This window comes from Vombatus ursinus, unplaced genomic scaffold (genome assembly GCF_900497805.2).
Source record: "Vombatus ursinus unplaced genomic scaffold, bare-nosed wombat genome assembly UNPS02014417.1, whole genome shotgun sequence".
Classification (NCBI taxonomy): domain Eukaryota; kingdom Metazoa; phylum Chordata; class Mammalia; order Diprotodontia; family Vombatidae; genus Vombatus; species Vombatus ursinus.
The window spans coordinates 461,892-474,230 of record NW_020954195.1 but is presented as its reverse complement, the minus strand read 5'-3'; the positions used below and the strand labels follow the sequence as shown (position 1 = coordinate 474,230).

General features: G+C 36.4%; 1 protein-coding gene across 11 annotated transcripts in view; it reads right to left on the bottom strand.

The window, feature by feature from the left end:
- The window catches only part of LOC114042387 (tigger transposable element-derived protein 1-like), a 33,301-nt gene that overhangs the window by 10,794 nt on the left and 10,168 nt on the right, over positions 1-12,339 (bottom strand). For 5 of the 11 annotated variants that reach the window (XM_027861072.1, XM_027861071.1, XM_027861073.1 and 2 more), the window contains 3 exons: positions 4,263-4,310; positions 3,801-3,975; positions 1,212-3,254 (listed from right to left, as the gene is read on the bottom strand). The exons of 2 other annotated variants lie outside the window; for them this stretch is intronic. In XM_027861072.1, coding sequence (XP_027716873.1) covers positions 1,607-3,254; positions 3,801-3,975; positions 4,263-4,310 — 1,871 coding nt within the window. In that variant the 3' untranslated portion in view covers positions 1,212-1,606. 4 more of the 11 variants (XM_027861074.1, XM_027861077.1, XM_027861078.1 and 1 more) reach the window with 3 other exon arrangements.

The following is a 12,339-nucleotide window of genomic DNA, read 5'->3' as shown; positions in this document are numbered from 1 at the left end:
CTTCACTCTTAGAGGATAGCTTTCCTAAATTCATAGCACTCATAATGTTTTATCCTGTTAGAGTTCTTGATGTTCTATGCTGTGGATTTTCTTTCACCTAATTGCTACTTTGAAAGGGTCTGAGAAATCATGATGAGAGAAAGTGTCTTATCCTACATCATGTTGGTCACATCAACCAGAAGTCATTCTTTCTTATATGAATTCTCTGGAGTTGAGTCAAGCTTTCCCTCTGTCTGAAGATCTTGTCACATTCATTACAAGTCTCTCTCCAGATTGAATTCTCACATACTGGGTAAGATATTTCTGTTTGTAGAAGATCTTTCCACATTCAAGACATTCATAAGGTCTCTCTCCAGCATGAATTTTCACATGCTGGGTGAGATTTGGCTTACACTTGAAGGTCTTCCTACATTCATTGCAATTCAAAGGTCTCTCTGTGGTATGAATTCTTATATGTTGAGTAAGATATGTCTTTGGGTAGAAGGCCTTTGTACATTCAGTCCATCATAAGGTTTCTCTCCATTATGAATTCTTACAAGCTGGGTTAGAGATGACTTAAACATGAAGGTCTTCCCACATTCATTACAATTAAAAGTTCTCTTTCCAGTATGAATTCTCATGTGTTGACTAAGATATGTCTTTGGGTAGAAGGCCTTCACGTGTTCAGGACATTCATAAGGTTAATCTCCAGTATGACTTCTCATGTGCTGGTTAAGATATGCCTTTTTCTAGAAGGGCTTCCCATATTCACAAGGTTTATCTCTGGCATGAATTCTCACATGCTGGGTAAGACTTGTGTTACTACAGAATGCCTTCCCACATTCATGATGTTCTTGCGGTTTTGCTCCTGAATGAATTCCCACATGTGGAGAAAGAGCTGCCCTTGAAAACTCCTTTCTATCTACATGACATTCAAAAAAGTTCTCTCCAGTATGAACTTTTTGGTGCTTTGTAAATTCTTTACTTCCTTTGAAGCCCTTCCCACTTTCAAGATATTTACAAGAGTTCTCCCCTATATCAATCCTGTGATGAGAAGAAAGGGATTGGTGGTGATTGTACACCTTACTATAATCATCACGTTCATAAGCCTTCTCTACGGTAAGAATTCTCTGATGTCCAATAAGTTATATTCTCAGGGGGGAAACCTTCTGACATTTTTTACCTTTATGGGATTTCTCTCCAGGATCTAATATCAGACAGGAATTCATAGATTAGACTTGAAGGCTTTTCTTTATTCATTATACAGACAGTTCTTCCTTTACATAAGTGAACTGTTATGCAGACCTCTACCTAAAGTGATTTTTACATAATGAGAATTTGCCTCTACCCAACCACTTCACTTAGCCTATATAACAAAGGCATATACAAAATAATACCTTTACGCAAGTCTTGAAATGTACTAAAATACAGACATATTAAATACTGTACCATAATAAGCAGAATTATGAAATGAAAGGCAAAGTTAACGATAAAGTATGCACAGGACTGTGCAGTAGAGTTAACATTGGTGTGCAGCAAGTTGCTCCTTCTCCACCCGCTGCACCTAGCCTTTATCACTCGTAGTTGGCTGCACAACTTTTTCTTTTATGAAGCTATCAAGAGATGTTTAGACGGTGGCTCTCTTTTTTTCCTCATATATCTGACGATAGCAAGCAATATTATCCTCAACTAGTCTTTGAACTTTAAAAAATCTTGAAGTATTTGGATCCATTTTTTCAATAGAAGAAAAAAATTCACCCAAGTGGTGAAAAGCTTCTGCCAACCGCTTCACTGTGAACCTTTTTGGCTCGACCTCGGGTTCGGAAGCTTCGCTTTCTTCTTCTTCAATCTTTGCGGCTAGCAGCTCGATCAGATCCTCATTCAATAGTTCTTCTCTACGAGACTCAATCAACCCCTTCACATCATTCTCATCCGCTTTCAGCTCCCATTCCTGTTTTAATTTTACAATCGTCTTACTCGCTTCTTTTAACGTTTCATCTTTGTCAAATCCGCTAAAATCAGGAACAAACTGCGGGCACACTTTGTTCCAAACTCTCTTCATACATGCTTCTGTTACATCTTCCCAAGCCTTAGCGATATTCTGGATTGCATGGTAAATGTTATAGGATTTCCAGAAATCTCTCAGTGTCAAGTCTTTATCTGCATCCAAAGCTGCAATTGCCTTGGCAAATGTAATACGTAAATAATAGGCCTTGAAATCCGCAATCACTCCCTGATCCATAGGTTGTAATAATGAGGTAGTATTAGGGGGAAGGTAGACCACTTTTACATTTTCATTCAAATCATCCAGATGGAGAGGGTGACCTGGGGCATTATCCAAAATCAGTAGAATTTTGAAAGGAATGCCGTTATCATTACAAAACTTCTCCACTTCAGGAATGAAGCAGTGCATAAACCATTGTTCAAAGATATCAAGGGTTATCCACGTCTTGGGGTTAGCAAAATAATGCACAGGTAGAGTTGCCTTGCTGATGCCTTTTAATGCCCTAGGATTTTCCGAGTGGTGTACAACAACAGGTTTTAATTTGCAAGTCCCAGAGGCATTCCCTCCAAGCAGAAGAGAAACTCTATTTTTTGAAGCCTTGTGCCCCGGCGTCATTTTTCCCCCCACCGAGATATAGGTTCGAGATGGCATTTTTTGATAAAAAAGGCCGGTTTTGTCTACATTGAAGATTTGCTCCGGCAAGTAGGGACCTTCATCTATTATTTTTTGCAGGAACTCTGGGAACTTTTTTGCTGCTTCAGCAGCTGCACTAATAGCCTCTCCGGACACATGCAAATTATGAAATCCTGCACGATTTTTAAATCGTGCAAACCAACCACTGCTTGCTGTAAATACCTGTGTTCCTTCAGGGTACTTTACCTTTAAATCTTCAAAGAGGCTTCGAGCCTTGACTTGAATTGCCAGTAAGCTTAAAGGAATATTCTTCTGATTCTGGGCTTCGATCCACGCGGTTAATAGTTTTTCCATCTCTAGGATAGCGCCTTCTCTGTGTTTTGACAGGTAAGTCAACTTCATGCAAGCACTGTCTTCAGCGTGCTCCTTTATCCGGGCAGCATCCTTCACTATGGTGTTCACAGTTGACACGGCAAGGCCAAGTTCACGTGCTATCGATGACAATTTTTGTCCTCCTTCGTATTTTCTAATTATGTTCATTTTCATTTCCAAGTCTATTGACTTGCGCTTACGAGATGGCTCACTTTTCCCCTCCAGAACACGTTTGCCGCCAGCCATGGTGAAAATATAAGGATCGCTATTGAACACAGGGAGAGGTACAGTATCACTCACTGTCCGCAGAAGCGCGGGAACTGACTTAGAGATGTTCTCAGATTCCCACCACCATTTGTGCCGCCTGCATAATACAGCATCTCATTGTACAGCATCTGTCTTGTGTAAAGGAATTTTTGTCACTTCTTTTTGGAATGTGGGTGTCTTAGAATTATTTACGTAAAGTTGAATCTGTGTAATGTGAATTTCTGTAAAGTGAGAACTGTCTGTATTAATTTGATTGCTCTCCAAGACACACTCCATAATATTTATTAAGGTCAAAGTAAGCATCAAAGAATCTAACACCTCCATTATAGTTAGAAAATATTTTTGTTGGGTAAATTCCCAGTATGGTGATTTTGGTCTGATAACGGGTTGAATTTCTTCCTGTCACATTTATGGAGACTCTTTCCTATAGACCTGCTCTGCAATGGAAAAAGGACTCAATCTAGGCTCAAGGTTTTCCCATATTTGCTACACTCATGGTCTCTTAATTTATTTGGGTTTTTGTTTTATATGACATCTCACTTACCACGAATGTTCCTCCTTAGAGCTTCGATGCCTGCCCAAACCAGTACCACATTTCCAGGCTTCTCTCGTGCTGGAGGTCAACACACTAGCCTTTTTGAGATTTTTCTGAGAAAATGTCTCTAGAGAAATGTTCCCCTTTACAGATGACCCCATGGTTTCCGACCTAGTCTCACCATCTGCAAGTAAATATAAAATGTTTATATCCCCTCCCCATATCCACCTACCGTATTCTTTTTCTTTTTTTGGTAAGGCATTTGGGGTTAAGTGACTTGCCCCAGGTCACACAGCTAGTACATGTCAAGTGTTTGGTCTGAGGCCGGATTTGAACTCAGGTCCTCCTGACTTCAGGGCCGGTGCTCTATCCACTGCGCCACCTAGCTGCCCCCCCCCACCTACTGTATTCTTATACCTGACTTGAATCTCCTCAATGAAGAAATATTTCATCATCAAATGTAAATCATACCAGAATCACATCTTTGGGAAGTTCTTTCACATTCATCCTCACAATAGTCTGGAGAGAAACGAAAAACAGTTTTTATATTTTCGAAACGTGGCTAAAGAAATTTAGTGGATGACCAATTAGTAACAGCAAATGGTGAACTGAAGGAGATAAAATTCCATAGAAAAAAATTTGAAGTGTTACTCATAGGTACAAAATATTCACTACTGTTAAGACGTATAAAACCTAAAAGATATATAGAAGACAAAAATTTCCCAGTACTCAAATGTTCAAAGGATATGATCAAATACTTCTTTAAAAAAAATTGCAAACTATTAACAGTCATGTAAAATAACACTCCAAATCACTAATAAGAGAAATTCAAATCCAACAACTCTGCCTCATACGCAGCAAATTATGAAAGATGACAAAGATAAGAATAGTCAATGAGGGAGGGACTGTGGGAAGACAGGCACACTAAAGCATCATGGGTGGAACTGTGAATCAGTGTAACTGTTTTGGAATTCAGCTTGGAATTATGTAAGTAAAGGGACTAAAATGTCCATGCTGTTTGATGCAGAGAGCCCACTACTTGGTTTTTACCAACAAGGAATCCATTGATAAGAAGAATATGTCTACATAAACCAAAAGATTTATAGCAGCACTTTTTTGTGATGGCCAAGTATTGGAAAAAAGTAGACATCCCCTTAATGACAGAATGGTTAAATTTTTGTCACAGAATGTGAGGGAATACTACCATGTTATAAAAAAAAAAGAAAAAATACTACCACGTTATGAGAACAAATGAATATGATGAATATAGAAAAGCATTAACAAACTCTAGGAAAACAACAACAATTAGAGAAGCTGGTAAGAGTCTGAGGATGGATTTAGAACTCATCTTCCTGAATCAAGGGCTGTGCTCTATACACTGCGCCAGCCACTGGCTGGGAGAAATTTGGAAAGAAGGATGAAAATAGAGGAAGAAAGCCTAGATTAGGGTTTTTTTTTCATTTGTTTAAATGGAGCAACAGTAATGTCTATTCTGGAGGTGCAAACTTGTGGGCGATATTCCCCAAACAAATTACTCCCTCTTTAACTATTCCCTGCAAGAATTCCTCATTCAATCTGGCATGGGGAAAACAATGATATCTGTTAAGCTGAGGCAACAAAAGTACTTCTCTCTTGGTCACCAGAAACATGACAACATCTCTCAGTTTCAGTAAATCAGTCTCCCTCCCTGTGTGGTACACCTCTGTGTCTCCCATTCCTTCCCTTTGTGCTAAGCACACACTAATCAGAAGCACAAGTTGTGGTGATTAACTTCAGGATCTCATTTTGACCTACTCCTTTTTTTTTTAGGTTACATAAAATTAATAGCAAGATCTATTTCCCTAGTTGATCAATTACAAACATGGATTTTTGGCATTTTACATTAATATTATGAATAAAGCAAGATAATTAAGATTAACTGAATTAGTCCATATGTCATAAGAATTTATCAAGCATTAAGACAGTATTGAGACATGGCCTTGAATTATGGGAGAGGTACAGAAAGTTTTGTAGGGGGTGAGGACGGTAGTTCAAAAATTCTTGGGTCTCTAGAGCTTCCATTTCCTACTCGATGACCCATGGCTCTGAAGATCCCCCAAAGGGGTCCAGTGTAAGGGTAATGGAACCTTACTGTTCTGGTGGGCTGACCTGTAGAGAGTCTGGCTGACACTTTTTAGCCTTAGTTATTAAAAACAGCACCTAGCATGGAGAGGACACTTAAGAAATGCCTCTCTCTTTCCTCTTATCCCCCAGAAAATGGTCTATGAGCACGGAAGATGCAATGAGAAAGGCTACGCTACCAACTCAAATACCAACAAATACCTACAGCACCATGGCACAGGCCAGAAAGGATTACTGATTGGTGATGTAGACTGACCCATAAGGAGGAAGGCCCAGTGGAAAGAGTGTAGGCCTAGGAGTCTGGAAGTCTTGAGTTTAAATCTAGCCTAAGATGCTTGCTAGCAGGGTGACTCTTTGGCCTCAGTGTCCTTACTTATCAGCAAATGCCTCCCAGGGTTTCTGTGATGATCAGAGGAGATAATATTTGCAATATTTGGTGTCAGCATAATGCCTGACACCAAGCAGGTGGTTAATAATTGCCATTCTCCTCCCCATACCCGGACGAGGCTAGGAATGTAGAAGGTTCATTATGAGAGGCTGTACCAAGAATGCAGGAATGGTTTAACATAAGGAAAACTTAAGATAAATGATTACATCAATAATAAAAGCTTAAAAAATCATGTGATTCTATCAATAGATGCAGAAAAAGCTTTTGATAAAGTTTAACACTCATTTCTATTAAAAATACTTGAAAGAATTGGCATAAATGGATTTTTCTTTAAATTGATAAAAAGCATTTATCTAAAACTATCAGCAAGCACTCTTTGTAATGATGACAAACTAGAGGCCTTCCCAGTAAGATCAGGTGTGATGCCCACTGTCACCAATATTATTCAATGTTGTATTGGAAATATTAGCAATGGTAATAAGAGAAGAAAAAGAAATTGAAGGAATCAGAATATAGAATGAAGTGATAAACTATCTTTTTTTGCAGACAATATGATGATATTTTTAGAAAATCCCAAAGATCCAACTAAAAAGTTAGTTGAAACAATAATTTTAGCAAATTTATCAGGATATAAAGTAAATCCACATAAATCATCAGCATTCCTATATATCACAAACAAAACTTTGCAAGAAGAGATAGTTTTTTAAAATGCCCCATTTTAAACAGTATAAAATATCTGGGAATACACCAGCCAAAACAAACCTAGGAATTATATAAACAAAATAATAAAAAATGTTATATATAGATAAAATCAGATTTAAATAATTGGAGAGGTATTAATTGTTCATGGGTAGGCAGGACCAATATAATAAACATGACAATTTTACCTAAGCTAATGTATATATTTAATGCCATCCCAATTAAATTACCCAAAAAATTAGATTACTGGATTAGAAAAAATAATGAAATTAATTTGGAAAAACAAAAAGTCAAGAATGTCAAAAGAAATAATGGGGGAAAAAAACAGAAAGGAAGGAAGTTTAGCAGTACCAGATCTTTTTTTTTTTTTTTAGGCAATTGGGGTTAGGTGATTTGCCCAGGGTCACACAGCTAATAAGTGTCAAGTTTGGTCTGACATCGGATTTGAATTCAGGTCCTCCTGACTTCAGGGCCGGTGCTCTATCCAATGTACCACCTAGCTGGCCCGTGCAGTACCAGATCTTAAACTGGACTATAAGGCAGCAATTATCAAAACTATCTGGTACTGGCTAAGAAATAAAAAGGGAGATCAATGGAATAGAGAAGACATACAACTTACAGCAGTAAATAAACATAATAATGTTGTATCTGATAAGTGTGAAGACTTAAGATTTCAGGATAATAATTCATTATTTGGTAAAAATTGTTGGAAAAACTGGAAAACAGTATGGCAGAAACTGGGAATGAACCAATATCTCACACCATTTACCAAGATAAGGTCAAAATGGATACCTGACTTAGATATAAAGAAAGATTTTACAAGAACATGGAACATATTACTTATCAGGTTTATGCATAGGTAAACAATTCATGAATAAACAAGAGATAGAGAGCAAAATTAGGTACCAAATGGATAATTTCATTTACATTTAATTAAAAGGTTTTGTGCAAATAAAATTAACATAGCCAAGATTAGAAGGAAAGCAGAAAATTGGAAAAAAAATTAATAGTTTATCAAATAAAGGTCTCATATCTAAAATATATAAAGAACTTTGTCAAATAGACAAGAATACAAGTCATCCTCCAATTGATAAATGGTCAAAGGATATGAATAGGCAATTTTTCAATGAAGAAAGACATAAAAATACTCTAAATTATTATTGATTAAAGAAATGCAGATTAAAATAATCTTGAGGTATCATTTTACACCTACCATATTGTCTAAAATGATAGAATGGTAAAATGACAAGTGTTGGAGAGGATGTAGAAAAATTGGGACACTAATTCATTGTTGGTGGAATTGTGAAATGATCCAACCATTTTGGAGAGCAATCTGAAATTATGCCCAAAGAGTTATCAAATTGCCTATACCTTTTGACCTAGCAATACCATTACTTGGTCTATTTACAAAGATGATTAGGGAAAAAGGAAAAGAACCTATATGTTCTAGAAGGTTTACAGCAGCCCTTTTTGTGGTGGCGAAGAACTGGAAATCATGGCGATGCCTATCAATTGGGGAATGACTGAACAAGTTGTGGTATATGATTGTAATGGAATACTACTGTGCTATGAGAAATTATGAGCTCGGGGATTTTAGAAAAAAACATGGAAAGACTTGCATGAAATAATGAAGAGCCAAATGAGCAGAACCAAGAAAACATGGTATACAGTAACAACAACATTGTTATAAAAATGACTTTGAGCAAATAAGTTATTTTGTCTATTATAAATACCCAAATTAACTATAAAGGATATATGAAAAAAGGCACTATCTGCATCCAGAGAAACAACTGATAAATAGAAATATGTAGAGAATAATTTACACACACACACACACACACACACACACACACACGTGTCTACCTATAGTCATCTTTAGGGTGTGGGGGAGAGGAGGGAAGAAAAAAAATCTACATAATAATTTTGTTGTAGATTTGAAAGGAATAGCAAGTTGTACATAGCAGATTTGCAGTTTCATATACAATCATCTTTTTTTATTGTACTATATTATGGAAATGCTTGTTTTATTCCATAAATAAAAAAAAGAATGAATGAATGGGTAACAACAAATCATAGAAACAATAATTTCATCAAAGATAATGACAACAGTGAGATAACATACCAAAATTTGTGGAATGTTGCCAAAGAAGTACTTCGGGGAAAATTTATATCTCTAAATGCTTATGTTAAGAGAAGAAAGAGCACAGCAACAATTGGGCATGTGGCTAAAAAAACTAGAAAAACAAGAAATTTTAAACACCAAAATAGAAATCCTGAAAATCAAAGGAGAGATAAATAAAGATGAAAGTTAAACAAAACAAAACAAAACATTGAAATAATAAAACTTGGATGTGGTTTTATGAAAAAAAAAACAAATAAATAAACCATAGGTTAATTTAATTAAAAAAGAAAGCCAAACTACCAATATCACAAATGAAAAGAGGGAATACACAACCAATGAAGATGAAATAAAAGCAATAATTAGGAACAATTTTGCCCAGCTATATGCCAATAAAAGTGACAATCTTAATGAAATAGATGAATATTCACAAAAATATAAATTGCCAAGATTAACAGAACAGGAAATAGAATACTTAAATAACCCTATCTGAGAGAAATGATTATTTTCTCTTATATAGAATAGAATAACCCATTATTAATTAGGATCCAGGCTTTTTATTTCCTCATTCAGGGAACAGCTCCTGTAGGTCACACTGAAGGACAAGGCTGACAGATGAGATTAACTTATCCTCAGAATGGAATACATGCTCTAGGATCTTGGGTGGGACCCCATCCAACTAGGAGACCTCACTTCTCTTTAGAGTGTAAAGAGAATCTAATGTAGGTGAATTCCAACCCCAAAACACCAAGTCTATGCCCATGAAACAGCTCCCCTCTCCACCCCATTGGAGTTTAGGGCAATCCAGCTCATGAAGGAGAAAACCAACCAGAGTGGTCTGGGTAGAGATGGATTCCTCTGTCCAGATTGCTGAAGCTGAGTCCCAGGATCAAGCCACATTCTCACCAGGAGGAGCTAAAGATTTTTAGACCACTTCCTCATTAATATGCCTACCCCCTCATTAATTGTTCACCAATATAAGTTCATTTCTCCTGCCAAGGTCATTCCCTTTCAAAAAAATATTTAAGGTATTCAGTGTCTCCATTATGAGTCTTTGGTTGCCAAGAGAAACCAATGACTATCAATTTATTGATTTTTAGCTAGTCTAATTAACAAATTGATTATTAATTACCCAGAAAGTCTGTCTCTTGGGTTTTTCATTCATCTCATATCTTAGAATAAGAAATTGAGGGGCAGCTAGGTGGCGCAGTGGATACAGCACTGGCCCTGAAGTCAGGAGAACCTGAGTTCAAATGTGACTTCAGACATATAACACTCACTAGCTGTGTGACTCTGGGCAAGTCACTTAACCCCAATTGCCTCACCAAGAAAAAAAGAAAAAGAAAGAAAAAAAAAAAGAATAAGAAATTGAACAAGCCATCAATGAGCTCCTTAAGAAAAATACCCCAGCATCAGATGGATTTACAAGCAAATTCTAGCAAACATTTAAAGAACAATTAATTCCAATACTAGAAAAACTGTTTGATAAAATAGGTAAAGGATTCCTACCAAATTCCTGCTATAACACATATATAATCTTGATACTTAAACCAGGGAGGGCAAAAACAATGAAACAAAACCATAAGCCAATTTCCCCAATGAATATTGATGCAAAAAAAATTTTAAATGAAATGTTAGCAAGGAAATTACAACAATATACCACAAAGATCACACACTATGAACAGGCTGGATTTATATCAGGAATGCAGAACTGGTTCAATATAAGGAAAATTATAAGCATAGCCAACCATATCAAAAACGAAAACAAAAAAAGCATACAATTGCAGAAAAAGGTTTTAATAAAATATAACACCTATCACTAATAAATATGCTAGAAAGCATAGGAATAAAGGAAGTTTTTTCTTAAAATAATAAGTAGTATCTATCTAAAATGAGGCAGCTAGGTGGCACAGTGGATGGAGTGCTGGTCCTGGAGTCAGGAAAACTCATCTTCCTAAATTCAAATCTGGCCTCATACATTTACTAGCTGTGTGACCCTGGGCAAGTCACTTAACCCTGTTTGCCTCAGTTTCCTCATCTGTAAAATGAGCTAGAGAAGGAAATGGCAAAGTACTCCAGCATCTTTGTGAAGAAAACCCCAAATGGGGGTCACAAAGAATCAGACATGACTAAAACAACTGAACAAAAACAAAAATCTAAAATCAATAGCAAGTATTACCTATAATAGGGATAAACTAGAAGCCACTCCAGTAAGAGCAGAGGTGAAGCAAGGATGTCCATTATCACCAGTTCTCTTCAACATTGTATTAGAATGCTAATTATATCAATAAGACAGAAAAGAAAGTGAATAAGCATAGGCAAAGAGGAAACAAAACTATCACTTTTTTCCAGACAATATGATGGTTTACTTAGAGAACCCTACAGAATCAACTGAAAAACTAATCAAAACAATTAACAACGTTAGCAAAGTTGCAGGATACAAAATAAATCCGCATAAATCACCACTATTTCTATATATTACCAACAAAACCCAGCAGGAATAAATAGAAAAAGAAATTCCATTTGAAATAAATGCAGATAGTACAAAATACTTGGGAGTCTACCTACTATGATACCCACCAGAATTATATGAACATAATTACAAAACATTTTTTTCCACAAATAAAGACAGATTTAAACAATTGGAGAAAGATTAATGGCTTATTGGTAGGCCAAGCCAATATAATAAAAATGACAATACTAACTAACTTTATTTACTTATTCCACGCAATAAAATTATCAAAGAATTACTTTATAGAGCTAGAAAAAATAACAACAAAATTCATCTGGAAGAACAAAAGGTCAAGGAAATCAATGAAAAAAAATGTGAAAGAAGATGACCTAGCAGACCAGATTTCAAACTATATTACAAAGCAGTAAGCATCAAAACAATCTGGTACTGGAAAAGTAATACAGTGGTGGATTAATGGAACAGGTTAGATGCACAACACATAAAAGTACATGGGCACAGGAACCTAGTGTTTGATAAACTTTAAGATCCCAGCTATTGGGGCAAGACTGGAAAGTAGGGGCAGCTAGGTGGTGCAGTAGATACAGCACCAGCCCTGGAGTCAGGAGGACCTGAGTTCAAATCCAGTATCAGACACATAACATTCACTAGCTGTGTGACTCTGGGCAAGTCACTTAACCCCAATTGCTTCACAAAAAGAAAGGAAGAAAGAAAGAAAGAAAGAAAGAAAGAAAGAAAGAAAGAAAGAAAG